Here is an 18,395-nt window from a genome sequence, read left to right as displayed (position 1 = left end):
ATAAGGCTTAACAGTGATCAGGAGATGCCAAGACTTCCGACTTGCATCCATGGACAGTAACATTATTTACAAGTGAATAGCACTAGAAGAGAAGCATGTTTGGGCAAAGAGATTACGAATTTGATTTTGGCAAATTTTGACATCTTTAGGACCTCGAAAGGTAGCACCTAAGCAACTGGATTGATTTTAACAGAACTGTATATAATATATCTGTCGATATCTGCATATAGGCTTTGTATCTTTCAGATGTTAACTGTCAGAAATCATCAGAGTAACTTAATTCAACCTAAATATTTGTTGGGCATATTCAGAATAAATGTAAAAACAGTTTTCATGATTTCTAAAGAGAGTATAGCCCAATGTGAACATGTTCAACAATAAAGAAAAATATCAAGAAAATTACACTCAGCCATAATCTTCATTTGAAGATACATCCACTATTCCATTTTTAATATAAAGGTTTATATATTTATCCTCATACTACATGCATCATTTTGTATTCCTTTTTTTCACTGTATCCTAAGCAGTTTTCCATGTTTTAAAAATTCATCATAAATGTGAAAAATGTGTAGGATATGTTAAGTGAGCAGAAAATAGTATATAAAATTGAGTGTGCCCAATTGTGAAATACATAACAAGTACCATGCAGTAAATCTAACAAACACAGGACATACTGGATCAGAAAAAGAAAACTTTTGTGTTATGGAGAATACTACATAATTTATTTTATCATTCATTATTTATCATTTTATCATCCCTTTATTTGAGTCATTTTTATTCTGTTTGTTGTTGCTATGAATATCATCATTTGGGTTAATCTTGTCTCTATTTTTTAATCATTGTTTTAGTCTTATTTCCCCAAAGTAGAATCATTAGACCAAAAAGTGCAATGAATTATCACCTATGTCATTCAAACTTATTTTCAAATCCAGCAAGTCTTACATCCAGTAGTTTCAGTGTCTGACTCATTTTATGTATCTCTTGATCAGGTTCACACAAGTGAGTCATTTTCTAGTTTCACTTCTGATGGAAATTCTGGACTTTTGAATTAAGTAGAAGGTTTATGTAATGGTTTCACATTTTAGCTCCTAGCACAAAATCTAAAGCAAAATAAATACCCAGAAACGTAAGTCAAAGTGGAATTAACTTCCAGATTCAAGAGTCTATACAATCCATATTTTAATTCATGGAAAATACCATGTAATGTAGAATGTCTGTGAAAGTGGTTATTCAGAATAGTAATGAGGAAATATAGAAACAATTATTCTCAATATGCTCTTTTCTTATTTTGTTCTCAGATCTTTTTGGGTTGGTGGTCTTTCTTGGTATTGAACCTTACTGTGTCAAACACTGGTGGGTTCGACTTCTTTATCGCCCTTACTGCAAGAAGAATCCTCAGCTCCTCTACAGCTTTATTGCCGAGATACTCTGGAGGTCTGCAAAGAAAGATGTGATTGACCAAGTCAGTAGGATAAGTTTTTACTGATTAAGGACATTACAAGAGAAGAAAGAGTTGGGATGGAAGTTAAATTTTCAGGTGAAATCATTTTTTTCCCTCTCCCGACAGATCCAGATACCTCCTCAGACAGAAGAAATCCACTGGCTTCACTTTTCTCCAGTGGAAAGGCATTTCTATCACCGTCAGCATGAAGTGTGCTGCCAGGACGCTGTAGTGAAACTCAGGAAGATTTCTGACTGGGCACTGAAGCTCAGCAGCCTGGACCGAAGGACAGTTACCTCTATCCTGTATCCACTGCTGAGGCTCAGGCAGGCCTGCTGCCACCCACAGGCGGTTCGTGGGGAATTCTTGCCACTCCAAAAGAGGTTTTATTATTGTTTCCTTATACTGCAGTTGATAATGTAGTAGTGATAGACAGGAAGCTATTAGCTACCTAGCCCACAGTTTCATTCAGGGGTGTTTAACAGAGTTGTCAGTTATTTTTAGTAATGTGGTTTTTCTTTGGTGTGGAACTCCATTTATGAAAGAGTCACATTATCAAACTTAGTTTCATGGTTTTGAACGTTTCTTTTAAAGTTAGAACTATTTTGGGCTTTTGTTGTTTTGTTCTGGTTTTTTTGTTTGTTTTGTTTTGTTATACTTCAGATATGACAGATACTTTTGTTCTTATTATATCTTTTGGTTCCCACATCAGGGAATTAGATGAGTTAGAGTACCATTACATATTTTATTTGTAATTGTGCTAAGTCTATCTGTTTGATTATTTCATCCTAATAAGGCATTTATGTTCACAGTAGTTTATTATGCCAGAAAGTTTTCCTTCATCAGACTGTGACTCAGCAACTGGCCTTTTTTTTTTTAGCACTTGGTATTAAAAAGTTGAGGTATTATTAAGAAATATGAAAAGGAATTTTTTTTGTCTTTGCCCTTACGCAGTTGATAGGCAAATAAAGGAGATGACAATGATTATAAATTTCTATAATGTAAGGCAAATAAACATATTTTATAAGAGATACATATAAATGGCTACAGACAGAATGTGGAAATAATTGCTGTGTGAATGGTTCATGTGAGACAGCCTTTTGGTGGAAATGGCATTTGATCTGATCCTTGAAAAGTATTTCTTTTTTTTATGGATAAGAAGAAATTCAGGCCCATGGAGATTAATTAAATTATAATACTAGGGATTCACACTTAATCTTACCTTCTGACATCCATACTATTTCAAATATATCATGTTGTACTTCATATATTAGGAAAATGTTGTAGTTCCCTTCTCCATTGACTGAACGGGGAAAAAGGAAGGAATGATGGTATCAGATAGAATGCTCGCTAAAAATAGTAAGAGGTAATTGAGTTAAAAGTGATAGTGGTAAAAATGGAGGTGAAGAGAAAGATCTGAGGATAGACAACGACTGTATAAGAGTCTGATAATCTTGATCTTATGTGATGAAATACTCTAATCTAGGATTTTCTTTTCAGTTCTAAACAATCTGCCTTTTCTTTTAGCACCATGACAATGGAAGAGCTGCTGACATCTCTGCAGAAGAAATGTGCAACTGAATGTGAAGAAGCACATCGGCAACTAGTTTGTGCTCTCAATGGCTTAGCAGGCATCCACATCATTAAAGGTAGAAGGTGATTGCTTTGTTATCTCTGATTCTTCTAAATACTTAATGAGACAGATTAGTTATAGTAGAAATCAAAATCCCCCGAAGAAAGACAGTCTCACACACTACTGATCTTAATTTAGGTAGGTTTAAACACATGGAAAGTACTTATGCTGAACATTTGAAAAACTTTCAAAGTTTACATATGCTTTCACCAAACATTTCCACTTTAGAAGTTTGTTGTTGTTGTTGATTAGGGAAAGTAGGTTTTGAACAAAATTTGGCAATAAATTATTAACCTTAGTCTGTAGTAGTGAACAACTGAAATCAAGCAAAATATTTAGAAATAGAAGAATGGTTCAATTTTGACACATTCAGGGCATCTTAGTCATCGATTTACAAAATAATGTTTGTAAATTCATTCTTTCAGTGCACATTAGAGTGTTCTGTACCAGTTACGATCTCATAATAATACAGTAAAGCTGAGTAAGGTCTTTGATCTCGTGGAGCTTAAATTCTTAACAAGGAGAGATAGACAAATACACAATGTGTATGGTTATAGTTACACTTTTACTGTTATGCACAAAATTAAGCACATTAAAAGGGAATCTTTCATGGAAAAATGTTTAATTGGTGTTTCTCATCTCTCAGGGATTACCACTTTTTATTGCCTAATGTCCAGTGACAGTCTGTTGTTTCATATATTTTGCATGTTATTTTACTTGTTTCAGAAAGGAGGGTAAATTCATATTCCCTGTTATTTTGTAATGGCCAAAGCAGAAGATACTTAACTAGCTCTTTTAATAAGCACCATTTAGTAAAACCCTTGCCACATAAATAGGAGAATCATTAAGCTGTATTTTATAGCCTCAAGAGAAAAAAAAAATTAAACATGTTAGATAGAGACATTGAAACATTATTTTAGACTTCTAAAGATGTGCATTTCAGTATTTGATAAAAAAAATACACTTAATAATAGGTTAGACACTGTAGAGAAAAAAAATCATAAAAATTAAAGAATAAAGTAGCAGTAGAAGCCATTCAACATGAAAAACAGAATAAAGACTGAAAATTTTGAAAAGAGCATCAGGAAGAGTATAGATAACTTCAAGTAATGTAATATAAATGTACTAAAGTCTCTGAAGAAAAATACATGAAGAAATACAAAGTTATGTTACGAAAATGAATATTACATACAAAGTTATAACATGAAAATGTAAAGTATAGAACAATAACAGCACAATATCTGGGAGGAGAACACACAGGCATGTAATGTTGTAAAGTTTTTACACTATATATGAAGTGGCGTAGTATCATGACAGTAGACTGACAAATCAAAGATATATGCTATATAACCTAAAGCAACTACTGAAAACACAACAAAAAGAGGTAATAATCTAAAAGATGAATTAAAAAGTAATAATGAAAAATTCTTAAGAAAAAACAGTAAAACAAAGAACAGCTGAGACAAATATAAAACAAACAGCAAGATAGATTTAAACCCATTTCAGTGGCTACTGTGGGAACATGTTCACATAGTAGATTTAAACCCATATCAGCATATCCGTGGTCCCATTAAATGCAGTGGTCTAAATGCCCCTTTAGGCAGAGATTTTCAGAATGGATTTTAAAAAACAATGTGTGATAATACACTATTTACAAGAAACCCTCTTTTTATTTAAAGATTCAAATGTGAAAGGATAAAAAAAGATATGCCATATTTACACCAATCAAAAGAAAGCTGGAGTGACTATATTACCACCAGGCAAGAATACTCCAAGGATATAGTGTTGTTATTCTATCACTGGAAAATAATCCTAAATGTTTATGCACCTAAAACCGAGGCTTCAAAATAAAACGCAAACCGATAGAACTACAGTGAGAAATAGGCAGAACTACAGTTATAGTCAGATTTCATCATCCTTCTTCCAATTATTGACAGAACAAGAAGACAAAATAGAGGCATGGAAAACTCAACACTAACAACCAATTGACATAGTCAACAGTTAAAATACACTTTACCCCATCAAATAATACATATTCTTTTCAAGTACACATGGAGTGTTTACCAAGACAAAGCATGTTCTGGACTGTAAACCAATTCAGAAATTTTAAAAGGATACAAGTCTTAAATACATTCTCTGACTACACTAGATTTAAATTGGATGTCAAACAAAGAAAATGATGTCAAACTGGAAAGTCCCCAAATATTTTGAAACTAATTAAAATAATTCTGAATAACCTTTGGGTTAAAGAACAAATCAAAAGGGAAACTGGCAAGGGTTTTGAAGTGAAGTAAAATGAAAACATAACATTGAGAATTGTAGAGTCTTGATCAGTAATTAAAGGGAAACTGAAACCAGCTTAGAAAAAAGTTGTAAATCATTGGCATCAGCTTATACCTTAAGAAACTAAAAAAAGAAAGCAAATGAAATACCAAGTCAGCAAAAGATGGAATATAATAAAGATAATGTAGAAATCAATTAAAAGGAAAATAAAACCAGGGGCGCCTGGGTGGCTCAGTGGGTTAAGCCTCTGCCTTCAGCTCAGGTCATGATCCCAGGGTCCTGGGATCGAACCCCACATGGGGCTCTCTGCTCAGCAGGGAGCCTGCCTCCACCTCTCTCTCTGCCTGCCTCTCTGCCTACTTGTGATCTCTGTCTGTCAAATAAATAAATAAAATCTTCAAAAACAAAAAACAAAACCAGTAGAGAGAAATGATGAAATCAGAAACTGATTCTTTGCGAAGATCAATAGTTATAAACCTTTAGTCAAACTGTTTAGGGAAGAAGAAATGACACAAATTACTGTTACCAAGAATCAGTAATGAGAGAGGTGACATCATTACAGAGTGTACAGATATTAAAAAGATCATAAAAGAATTTTATGAACAACTGTATGGCAGAAATTTGACAACTTATGTAAACAAATACTTTAGAAGTACAAACTACCAAAGCTTACTCAGAAAGGCAAACCACCAAAACTGACTGGAAATAGATAACCTGCATAGCACTCGGTCTATTCAAGAAATTAATTTTATTGCTAAAAAACTTAACCACAAAGAAAATTCTAGGCCCAGATGATTTCCTTGGTGAATTCTACCAAACATTTAAGGAAGAAATATCAAATCTGTATAAACTCTTCCAGAAAATTAAAAAGGAAAGAATAATTTCCAGCTTATCTTGAGGCATCATCCTGATTATGAAACCATAGACCAGTATCACTCAGAAACATAGATGCAAAATTTTTAAAAAATTTTAACAAAATGAATCCAATAATATATAAAAATAATTACGTTATGACCAAGTGGAATTTATTCTGGGAATGCAGGGTTGGCTTAATATTCAAAAATTAATTAATATGATTCACCAAATTAACAACTAAGAAGGAAAAACCTTGCAAACATCTCAATAAATGTAGGAAAAGTACTTGACAAAAGTCAGCATCTATTCCTGATTAAAAACTTCAGTAATCTGGGTATCAAAGAAAACTTTCTCACTTTGATAAAAGACATCTATAAAAAATCTACAGCTAATGCTATACTTAATGGTTGAAAACTGAATGTTTTTCTAAGATCATGGACAATGAAGAATGTCCCATCACCACTTCTCTTCAACATTGTACCTGAATTCTCTCCAGTGCTGTTAAAACAAAAGAAATAAAAGTTACCGGTTTGAATAGGAAAAAAAGTAAAACTGTCTTTATTTACTACAGTATGATTGTCCATGTAGGAAAACTACTAAAACTAATAAGTGAGTTCTGAGAAGTTACATCATACAAGAAGAGTATATAAAAATTTATTTTGGGACACCTGGGTGGCTCAGTGGATTAAGCCACTGCCTTTGGCTTAGGTCATGATCTCAGGGGCCTGGGGTCGAGCCCTGCATCAGGCTCCCTGCTCGTCAGGAAGCGGGCTTCTCCCTCTCACATCCCCCTGCTTGTGTTCCCTCTCTTGCTGTGTCTCTCTCTGTCAAATAAATAACATCTTTAAGAAAAAATTATTTTACTCCTATATGCTAGAAATGAACAGTTAGAAATTATGACAGTGCCATTCATAGTAGTATCAAAACAAAGTAAGAAATACTTAAGCATCAACTTGAAAAGAGATGTGTAAGATGTTTATAGTATTCACAGAAACATTGAAAATTACAAACGTTGCTGAGGAAAATTTAAAGAACACCTACGTAATACCATGTTCATGGATCAGAAAACTCATTACTGTTAACATGCTGATTCATCCTAAATTGATGAATAGTTAATGCAATCAGAATTTTCCAGTCAAAATTTCAGCAGGCTCTTCATAGCACTTGACAGGCTGATTCTGAAATTCACCTAGAATAGGCAAAACAACTTTGGAAAAGCATAAAACAATTGGAAGATTTACACTACCTGAATCAAAATTTATTTTAAAGCTGCAGTAATCAGGACAGTGTGACATAGGCGTAAAGATAAGCGAATAGACCAATGGACCAGAAAGAGTCCCACTTACTATTTTATGTTCATTTGATTTTTCGGCAAAGATACAAAAGTATTTCAGTGAAGAAAAGTTAGTATTTTCAGTAAGTGGTGCTAGAACAATTAGATACCTTTATTCAAAAAAATAAAACTTCAGTGTTGCACCATATAGAAAGTTCATAATACAGAGGATAGTAAACCAAAATTAAAACCTAAAACTATAAAACTTAGAGAAAAGCACAAAGGATAAAAAAATATTGTGATTAAGGATTAGGTAGAGATTTAGAGATGACACCAAAAGCACAGTCCATAAAAAACTGATACATTTGACTTCATCAAAATAATAACCTCTTAGGGCACCTGGATGGCTCAGTGAATTAAGCCTCTACCTTCGGCTCAGGTCATGATCTCAGGGTCCTGGGATCGAGGCCCACATTGGGCTCTCTGCTCAGCAAGGAGTCTGCTTCCCCCTCTCTCTGCCTGCCTCTCTGCCTCTCTCTCTCTGTCAAATAAAATATTTAAAAAATTAATAACCTCTACTTCTCAAAAGCCATTCTTAAGAAAATAAAAAGATAAGGCATTGAATAGAGAAAATATTTGCAAATCACAAGACTGAGAAAGAATTTGTATTCAGAATATGAAAAGAACTATTAAAAACCAATAATAGGACAACAGCACAAGGAAAATAGGCAAAATGTTTGGACAGATTTCAGTCAATATATAGAGATGCCAAAAAGCATGTGAAAATATCATCATCATTAGTCATTAAGTATATGCAAACCACAAGAACATCTCTATACGCCTTTATTGACATGGCTTAAATTAAACATTAAATGTTGGCAAGGATGTAGAAACAAGTAGAATTCTCATTCATACACTGATATCGAGAGTATGAAATTGTACAGCCATCTTTCTATTCATTTACTCATTAGCTTCATTTCCATGACCTCAGCTTTTTTTTTTTTTTAAGATTTTATTTATTTATTTGACAGAGAGAGAGATCACAAGTAGGCAGAGAGGCAGGCAGAGAGAGGAGGAAGCAGGCTTCCCGCCGAGCAGAGAGCCCTACGCAGGGCTTGATCCCAGGATCCTGAGATCATGACCTGAGCCAAAGGCAGAGGCTTTAACCCACTGAGCCACCCAGGCGCCCCCCTCAGCTTACTTTTATAATAAACTTGCAATGAGCTCAGTGCCTCTGTCTTTATTTTAGAATTACTCATTCTTTGCAGAAATTTATTCTAATTTTTCTAATAACTTTTCTGGCTGAACTAAACCTATGTTTTTTGAAACTTTAATGAATCATTGAGTACTCTGTTCAACAGAGTCTATTGTTACTCATCTATTATGCATTTTTAATAAGATTGCATAGCTTTATAGCTTTTATGCCATAATGACTTTGGGGCCATTCTTATACACAATGAGGAAATTACTGATGTAAATGTGCCTTTTTATCAAATCTACCTTTAAAACCTTTAATAGCTTTGGTTTAGATAATTTTATTTTAGTCTCTCTAACACTAAGTAGAATATAGTTCTTAAAATCATGTAAGTATTTCATAATGGTGAAGTACAGTTTTAAGCACTTTTATAACTTCATATATACAAATGCTTCTTTATATCTACACTTTTCACAAAATTTATATATTTAGCATTATATTGTTGGAACTAGAAAGGCATTTTTTTTTAAAGATTTTATTTATTTATTTGACAGAGAGAGATCACAAGTAGACAAAGAGGCAGGCGGAGAGGGAGAGAGGGAAGCAGGCTCCCTGCTGAGCAAAGAGCCCAATGCGGGACTCGATCCCAGGATCCTGAGATGACCTGAGCTGAAGGCAGCGGCTTAACCCACTGAGCCACCCAGGCACCCTAGAAAGGCATTTTTTGATAAATTCCAATTCTTTTGACCTCACAAAGATTATTAATCCACCACTCTGCTTGGGTTGTCATGGAGAGAATTTACCAATTTTCCTGTAATTTACCTGATAAAACTTTGAAGAAATTAGTTGCCCAGAGAAATTTGTGGTTTTTGACTTCTAAAAGAAATGTAAAATAAACTGCAAACTCAAGGGATTTGTTTGTATTATATACAAACATATATGTATTATATATAATGTATGTTCTAAGGTCCTCACTGATTATGGTTTTAAAAACATAGTATTATTCCAACTTGGTACAATGTGTTTTCTGCACATATTTTTTTGAGAAAATTTGCTTGGTAAGTATCAAATTCAGTACTGTTTATTTACTTGGAAATGTTAGTGCCATCAAGTGGCAAAGAATGGGTATTTCTAAATTTGGCTTAAGCTTATAAACTTAATGAATATGCCTATTTTTATGTTTCCCAGAAGGCATGTATTTTTTAAGTAAAAATTTTTAAAAAGATAGAGTGAATAGTTCAAATTCAACTGTTTATATTATAGTTTAGTCATTTACCATCTTTTATAAGTATGAGAGTTATGAAAAGAGAATATTATTTATCTGAGAATTATGTGTAGGTTGATCATAGTGTTTTGAATATTTATTTATAAAATTGTTCTTAATTTCAAACATCAAAATGACCACTAATTGGCACCCTTTAACATCAGTAAGAAGAAAGTCATCTAAAAAGAGTTTATTCAGTTTGTTTTTCAGTATAATATTAAAGCATGAGTATATCTGATTTGTGTTCTATGCTATGGAATTAGCAAATGGAGTTAATCATCAGCTTCTTTACTGGTGCAGTCATATCAATACAAGTCAAATTCCTTTTCTTTTAAAAATAGTGGGGTATAATCATTGTTATATTTTACAGTAGACATTTCTAGGTAATCGATTACTAAATCACATTGGGAGCTAAATATATGGCTTTCTTTTGCTTTAAAAACATTTTACTTCTTCAGGTGAGTACGCCTTGGCAGCAGAGCTGTACAGGGAAGTGTTGCGTTCATCTGAGGAACACAAAGGAAAACTCAAAACGGATTCACTCCAGGTAAGTGAATGCTAAACAATTTCAAGTATATAGTCTATTTATTTTTTACAAAATAATTTTTCATGATGATCTTCTCATTTAATTTTTGGAAGTCTCTTAGGAAAATCTGGATATTTGAATTATAACATTTATTTTAAGTACTGAATCTCTTTTCTTTCTTAGTCCTGTCCAGTGGATCATATACACAAGGCTCTGTAGCTAAATGGTAAATAAAGACCACTTTTATTAATCTTCCTAAGTTTAGGCTTGAGTCCTTGATGGAACTTCTTTATTATACACAATCAAGACCTGGGACCCACATGTTCACATGTGCCTCAGCGAGTATTAGTAGGAATGTTTGGGGGAAAGAGAAGAAAATTAAATACAAGCCTACTTACATTCTGTATGGGTGAGGATTACAGAAGTCAGGCCTTCAGTCTTAAGCAAATGTGTTTGCCTCATGGAAGAAAGCAGAAATAGAAATGTAACAGGCTCCTGGAAAAAAGAAGCAGAAGTAGAAAAGTGGGCGAGAAGACAGCTAAGTCCAGTATGCCTAAGTCCGGAAGTGAAGAGTAAGCAGTCAGCCTGTTTCTTTCTTTGGGTTTTGATAATCCTGTGTACTATAAACCGTGGCCCACTGAATGTTTGGTTCTGTTCAGTCAGATTAGCCACTCTATTGGGGTTTTTTTGGGGATAAAAGATATAAGGGGATAGAAAGAGACAGGTGTTCTCCACAGTGTGTTCCACCACCGTGTTCAGGAAGCAACAGAAGTCCTGTTCCACAAGCACACATGGAGAAGAGGAGTGGAGTTTCTACTACTTTGTTTCCATAGTGTCATTTACAGGTTCATTGAAATCCATAGCCAGACAGAGTAAACCTTTATAGTCTCAAACCACTAGCAGCAAATCAGATCTTACCAGAACTCTCTTCCTGATTATCCTTTAGCCCTTAGCTGTCTTCCCAGGTAAAGAGTCAAGTTATCAGATGGAAATTACTTATTTCTCCTCACAGCCCTTGACTCCAGAGGAAGCCTCTAAATCAGCTGCAGATTCAATATCATAGTGAGAAGCCTGGTTTATCCCAAATAGATGCAGTTATCTCCTTTTTCCTAAACCATCTTTACCTCTAGCTTCTCCCCTTTTCAGCCGTTAAGTTCAACAGATCCAGGTCATAGCTGTTTTCCGATGTAGTTTATTGTCCTTATTTTTATCATAATTGCTAGGTTTATGCAGACTCATTTTCCAGGAGAGGAATCAGTCAAGTCTGGGCAGTCTTTCTACTTCAGTAGACTTACTTGGCATAATCATGGTTCTCTATATATACTAGAAGAAATATACCTATATTACACATTCAGCTAAATGCATAGACATATTTCATAATATTTTTTAAGACAGTGTATTTTAATTGAAGAGAGTTTATGCCATCATGAATTAAGACCTTTACTATGAAACTGGTTTTAGTTTTCTCTGAGGAGGTGGTGCTCAAATTGTGTTAGAGGAAAAGTTTTCAATGATCTGATCTTGTCGTGGTGTTAGTATTCTGTATGCCGTATTAATAGTAGATTCTTCCTTTAGAATTCACTGCATTGGCTCTCAGAATTACTGCCTTTTGTGTGTTTGTAGAGACTTCATGCTACCCATAACTTGATGGAACTGTTGGTAGCCAAACACCCAGGAATACCTCCTACCTTACGAGATGGCAGACTTGAGGAAGAGGTAATTATTTTTTTATTCTATCTGTAAAGGAATTTTTTTTTTCTCCAGATTTTGTCCCTCATATCGTTAATATTTCCTAGGGCATTCAACATCTAAATGAAAGTAATTGTATGTTTTCCTGCTGCTTTTATTTTCCAAATTTTGCTTTGGTGATTTTGGATAGGAAAGATTGCAGTACTCCATGTTATTTTGCTTCTCTTGTGATCTACTTGAAGTTACATGGTAACTGCTTTTATGGATATGGCTGTTGGTAGCCAGCAGCACATAGAAAAAAAAAAAAAAAGGAAGGAACACATAGAAAAAGAAAGGAAGAAAGAACTTGTTGATCTCATTAAAAGATGTGGTTTAGTAAAAATAAAACATTTTGTGCTTCCTCCACCTATTTATGTATTGCTGAAATAAACTCGGTGTGTTGGTGGTATTTCTTAGGTCCTCTCAAAGAAGTTCGTCCTGCAATGAGTCTTTCCTCATTGGAAAGGATGGTGTAAATCATTTCACTGTAAATAGTTAATGAGCATGTTGTGCTAATTCCCCCATGGATTTTTGCCTTTTTAAAAGTCAGAGATGATGAAACTAAAATCAAGAGAATAGTAGATATGTTTGAAGTGAATTTAACCTGTAAGTGGGACCTTTTTTATTTTAATTAAGATACAAAGTGAGATTGTATAAGTATGTACAGCCCTTTCTTAATGTTAGATGACAGTCTAAGTATTGGAGGGGTTTTTTATACTTTTTAAAAAGAATTTATTTATTTATTTGACAGAGAGAGACACAGCGAGAGAGAGAACACAAGCAGGGGGAGTGGGAGAGGGAGAACCAGGCTTCCCACTGAGCAGGGAGCCTGATTGGAGCTCGATCCCAGGACCCTGGGATCATGACCTGAGCCTAAGGCAGATGGTTAACAACTGAGCCATGCAGATGCCCCTAAGTATTGGAGATTTTTCAGTGAAATCTCATTCCCATGGCAGGCATCTAATCTTACATAAAATCAGTCACTTGTTTAAATGCCTTCAGCAACAGGAAATTCTGGGAGACTGTCCAGTCTATTAGTAGATAATTCTAATGACCAAATAATTATAGCCAAGGAATCTTAATGAAAATTAATTGGAAGGTTGTGACAGGAAAAGGAAAAATGCATCATGGGAGAAGGGAAGGAAAAAAATGTGTCACACTGGGTGGATAGATTTCCAAGGAGGACCACATTATCATTTTCGTCTCTCAAAGAATATGAAACCACAGATCCAAGAAATCATCTACTTCAGCCACCACATTTGCAAATACAGTAACAGAAGCCTAGAGAAGTAAAATGGCTAGTCCAAAGAGATGTAACTGTTCTGTTGAACCTCATGAAATTGCAATTTTTTGTAAGGCCAAAGATCTAGAGTTGGCAATTTCATGTGGGTCAACCCATCTCTAAGTGGAGGGGTTAGAATTTCCTGTTCAGGAGTCTTTCTGGTTTTCCTCCCACTATCCCATGTCCACAACACCTATGTTACTATATACTCTCAAGTATTATTTTCAAACTGAAGTAATTCCAAATAGTTGTAATAACTAAATAAGACAAATTCTAAAAGATGCTTTGTCTCATGCTTTGAAATACTGATATTCTTCTCATTCCCTCCCCCTTTTTTTAAATTAAAAAATTAGATAGAAATTTAGGAAGCAGACCCTTGGGGTTTCTTAAATTTTGTTACTTAACAAGTAAATGTGGTCTCTTTAATATCTGTCTTGGTAATTTCTAGCTTGGCTCTCATGTTCTGACAGTATCCTTATGGAACTCTGTGCTTAAACTGTGTTAAGTAGCTTTACCTATCTAAAATATACCACATTATTCTTACAACATTATAGTGAATTATGTTCTAGGCCTAGAATGAAAGTTGACATCTCTTTCCTTTTTCACCACAGGCCAAACAGCTGCGAGAGCATTATATGAGCAAGTGTAACACAGAAGTTGCTGAAGCCCAGCAGGCTCTGCAGCCTGTGCAGCAGACCATACGGGAGCTCCAGAGGAAGGTACACCCCCAGAATGACTTTTCTTACCTGTCTGTCTCCATATAGCATTTTGGATTTTGTCTTGGTTTGGAGGAAAACTTGAACTTTCTTACTTATCTTGGGATTCATAGCAGCTACAAGGGTGTCTGTCCAGTAATAAAAAATGTATGTGCTGTTCACAGCATTTGTTAACTGAATGAACAGATGTATAGATAAATCACCTATTTGGAAGTTGTTCTCTTTCTTTTTTTTTTTAAGCTATGATGGATTTTCTCTAATCTTGTGTAGACAATAAGTTGTCTTTTGAAGAAAGTAAAGAATTCTGTAACCTCCTTTTGATCTTAGATATGTATGTTTCCAAAATCTTCTCTTTAAAGATATTAGAACATTAGGGGCGCCTGGGTGGCTCAGTGGGTTAAGCCACTGCCTTCGGCTCAGGTCATGATCCCAGGTCCTGGGTTCAAGCCCCACATCAGGCTTTCTGCTCAGCAGGGAGCCTGCTTCCTCCTCTCTCTCTGCCTGCCTCTCTGCCTACTTGTGATTTCTCTCTGTCAAATAAATAAATAAAATCTTAAAAAAAAAAAAAGATATTAGAACATTAGAAACACGGTATTTTTCTTATGGGGTACGTGCTTTTTGTCATTTCTAAAATTTCTCTTTTATGAAATCAGTAGCAAGCCTAAAGAGGAGGCTACCATAGAACACACTGCCTTTTTTATTTTAACCAGCAACTCCACATTTTATTCTTCGTAATTCATTATTTAGTATTCAGGCATATAATTTTGCTAGTAATCATAGAGTATTATTGAGTAGAATCTAGTCCAATTAGTTGAAGATTAGCAGGATGTCTTTATTATGCTGAGAAAGATCTCTCACCTTTTCAAATATAAACAGTGAATACCGAGTTTTCATTTTGGTAATGTATTTTTTTAGCACAACTGTGTTACACAAATATGTATACAGTAAATTCTCATTCATCCACAGTAGTCAGGCAACAGGTATTCTTTTTAATTATGTATGCAAAACTTATACGCACCCATTCTATATAGAGTGTGTCTCCCCCACTTGTGTCCCCCACTGTTATAATTCCCTCGAGACTAGCATTTATTCCTTCCTTTGACTTTCACAACATCTTTCCCAGTGATAGAAAAACATAGTGAGCACTGAAAAAATATGAATTGATGAGCTGTTGTCTTTTTTACAGATTTATTCTAATTCTCCCTGGTGGCTGAATGTGATCCACAGAGCAATAGAATTTGCTATTGATGAGGAACTTGTTCAGCGAGTGCGAAATGAAATAACGAGCAACTACAAGCAACAAATTGGCAAGCTTTCTATGTCAGAGAAGTAAGAAAGTAGTACAAAATAGGATAACTTTATGAGTAATGACCCCAAATATTCAGATCATTTGATGTTAAGAGGTACAGTTAACTGTCAGAACATATTGTGGTTATGAACATCTGGATTTTACATATTGTTAAAAATACATTTCAAACAAACATTAGGTATCTATAAGTCTGAAAGAAGAAAACTGTGTTTCTTCTGTGTATTAGTCATTTTTAAACAGTTCGTTTTTAGTGTTTTTTTAATCTGCTTAAAGATAAAATATTTATTTTATCTTTGTTGGATACACCAAAGCCAACTGTACGCAAAGTCTTGAAGTAGACTTTGTTTTTGGAGAAAGTTGTCCTTGAGGTAAGACATTTATGCTTCCACTGTGTAATTCACCCCCAACGAGCTAAGCATCATAGCACAACAGTGGCCCAGGTTTTATGTTGTAGCGTTACCTTCTCTTTCCCCCATCTTTCTTTCTTTTCATCAACCCTCATCATTCTTCAGGGTCTTTGTAGGTAAGTTGGATTATTGCTCCTTATTGTATAAATGGTGAATAATTCTTCCCAAAGACCAAACTTATTCTTTATAAAAAGTATCCACAGTTATTTAACCCAAAGGAATGTCAGTCTAATGTGGGAACTTGAGGTATCGTGGCAGGACTGTTGATTCCAGGAAGGGGACAGAGAGAGAGTTTTTATTGCTTCTCAGATCACATCCCAGTATAAGGTCTTGGATTAATGTTGATTTTCAGTGAAAAATTCAGCATAAGAATATCTTTAAAATATTTTAAAGTGTTTTATTCTTTCAAAAGACTTTCTGAATGTCTGCTAAAACCTTAAAAAGATGTGCTAGATTTTCCATGTGTCATTGCTAATTTAGATATATAGTCATCATGTTTTCACCATACAACTTGACAGGCTTCATGTCTGAGGTATATGGAGTACATTATACCCTTGAGTGCACTTCCTTTTTCTCTGTTTAACCCAAGAGTCACCATTCCAGGATAAGTCGTCATTTAAGTAATGATTCATTTTATCCAGTTTTAAAGCTAAATAGTGATGTGTTCTGTCAGCATTGTGGAATCTGCTGATAAGAAAATCTTAAAGTTATTTTGAAGTTGTTTTTCTTTTTCTTTTTTTTTTTTTTTTTTAAGATTTTATTTATTTGTCAGAGAGAGAGGGAGAGCGAGCAAGCATAGGCAGACAGAATGGCAGGCAGAGGCAGAGGGAGAAGCAGGCTCCCCGCCAAGCAAGGAGCCCGATGTGGGACTCGATCCCAGGACACTGGGATCATGACCTGAGCCGAAGGCAGCTGCTCAACCAACTGAGCCACCCAGGCGTCCCTGAAGTTGTTTTTCTTAAATCACATAGAAACTACTTAAAAGTTGCAAATTCTTACATAGGAGAACATAGTCCCTAATAAAAGTCTGGGGGTCCCAGCGTTATGAAAGGACAAATAGGTAATATAAAATAAGTCATTCATTACACATATTTTTCTTAGAAACATTAGACATAAATAGAAAGTAACAAACACTCCTAAAATAAATTTTTTTTAAATGTATAACTTACCACCTAGGAGAGTTAATATTTTTTTTTATTGCATATATATTCGAAGATCATTTTAATACTGCTACTGTGTTTTCAGTGAGATCCATATCTCAGAAGCCAAATTATTCATGTTTGCTTCTTACCAATTCTTAGGAAAAGAAAACCTTAGTTTTCCTTAGGTTAAGAGCACAGGTAGATTCCCAAGTCAGAATGCCTGTGTTCATATCCCAGCTCCACCACTTAACTAGTTCTGTAACCTTGGGAAAGTTAGATAAGCTCTGTGCCTTAGTTTCCTTATCTATAAAACAACAGCATTGTTGTGGGGATTAGTAAATTAATGTCTGCAAAGTGCTTGTGTACTTAGGATAGTGCCTACCAGTAACATGTAATTATATGTTCTTTTTCCTTTAAAGGACTTGCAAGAGAGAATATTGATAAGATGGTTAAATGCTATCTATGATAATTTTTTAGCCCCTATTGCCTAATTTGCTAATAATATTGAATAATACTGATGTGAATAATATTGATACCTGACCTAATTGTGTTTGTGTATCCCCATGCAAATTGTCTTAGAAATTACCAAGCAGCTGTTCTGTGTCTAATACATATTTTTTTTAAAGATATGATCTAATTCTTACCTTTTAAAAATTAGCTTAATGAGTAGACAAACCCATGACAGTCTGAGAAATATATGTATGTATAAACACTTGAACATGACAACGTACTAAAATGAATGATATTTTCAAAGAACCTTATGGAAAGAAAGAAACAGATTAGTGTAAAATACTGGAAAGATTTTAGGAAGGAGAGCAGACTCTTCTGAACGATTTAGAAAAATGGGTGTATGACATTTTAGGAAGGAGAAGGGATATACTCTTAAAAAGCTAACAAATCCCATTTGTATTTTGTATTTCCCATTTTCTAATTCCTTAGTAATCTAGATTTTCTTTCTCATTTCATAAACCCATTCATGTACATCTGTACATTTCTTTCCTTGGCACATTTCACTCAGTTTATTAAAAGAGTTAAAAGAGTATTGTGTTTGAGGGACATCTGGGTGGCTCAGTCGGTTAAGTGTCTGCCTTCAGCCTAGGTCATGATCTCAGGGTCAAGCTCCCCATCAGGCTCCATGGGAGCCTGCTTCTCCCTCTCCCTCTGCCTGCCACCCACTTCACTCCACCCCACCCCCACTTGTGCACACACTCACAGGTTCTCCCTCAGATAAATAAGTAAAATCCTAAAAAAAAAAAAAAAGAGTATTGTTTTTGGGTTTAACTCCTAGCTCCACTACATTATAGCTTTGTAGCTTTTATTTTAATTCATTAAGCTTCATCC

General features: G+C 34.6%; 1 protein-coding gene across 4 annotated transcripts in view; it reads left to right on the top strand.

Moving 5' to 3' along the window:
* SHPRH (SNF2 histone linker PHD RING helicase) overlaps positions 1-18,395 on the top strand; it is a 91,153-nt gene that overhangs the window by 30,821 nt on the left and 41,937 nt on the right. For all 4 annotated transcript variants that reach the window (XM_047733065.1, XM_047733063.1, XM_047733064.1 and 1 more), the window contains exons 12-18: positions 1,299-1,462; positions 1,568-1,824; positions 2,969-3,090; positions 10,403-10,491; positions 12,094-12,186; positions 14,092-14,199; positions 15,383-15,525. In XM_047733065.1, the coding sequence (XP_047589021.1) occupies positions 1,299-1,462; positions 1,568-1,824; positions 2,969-3,090; positions 10,403-10,491; positions 12,094-12,186; positions 14,092-14,199; positions 15,383-15,525 (976 nt within the window). The remainder of the gene's footprint in view (positions 1-1,298; positions 1,463-1,567; positions 1,825-2,968; positions 3,091-10,402; positions 10,492-12,093; positions 12,187-14,091; positions 14,200-15,382; positions 15,526-18,395) is intronic.

The sequence above is a fragment of the Lutra lutra genome, chromosome 6 (assembly GCF_902655055.1).
Source record: "Lutra lutra chromosome 6, mLutLut1.2, whole genome shotgun sequence".
In the NCBI taxonomy this organism is placed as follows: domain Eukaryota; kingdom Metazoa; phylum Chordata; class Mammalia; order Carnivora; family Mustelidae; genus Lutra; species Lutra lutra.
The sequence above is the reverse complement of the archived record's forward strand: the minus strand, read 5'-3'. Positions and strand labels throughout refer to the sequence as shown.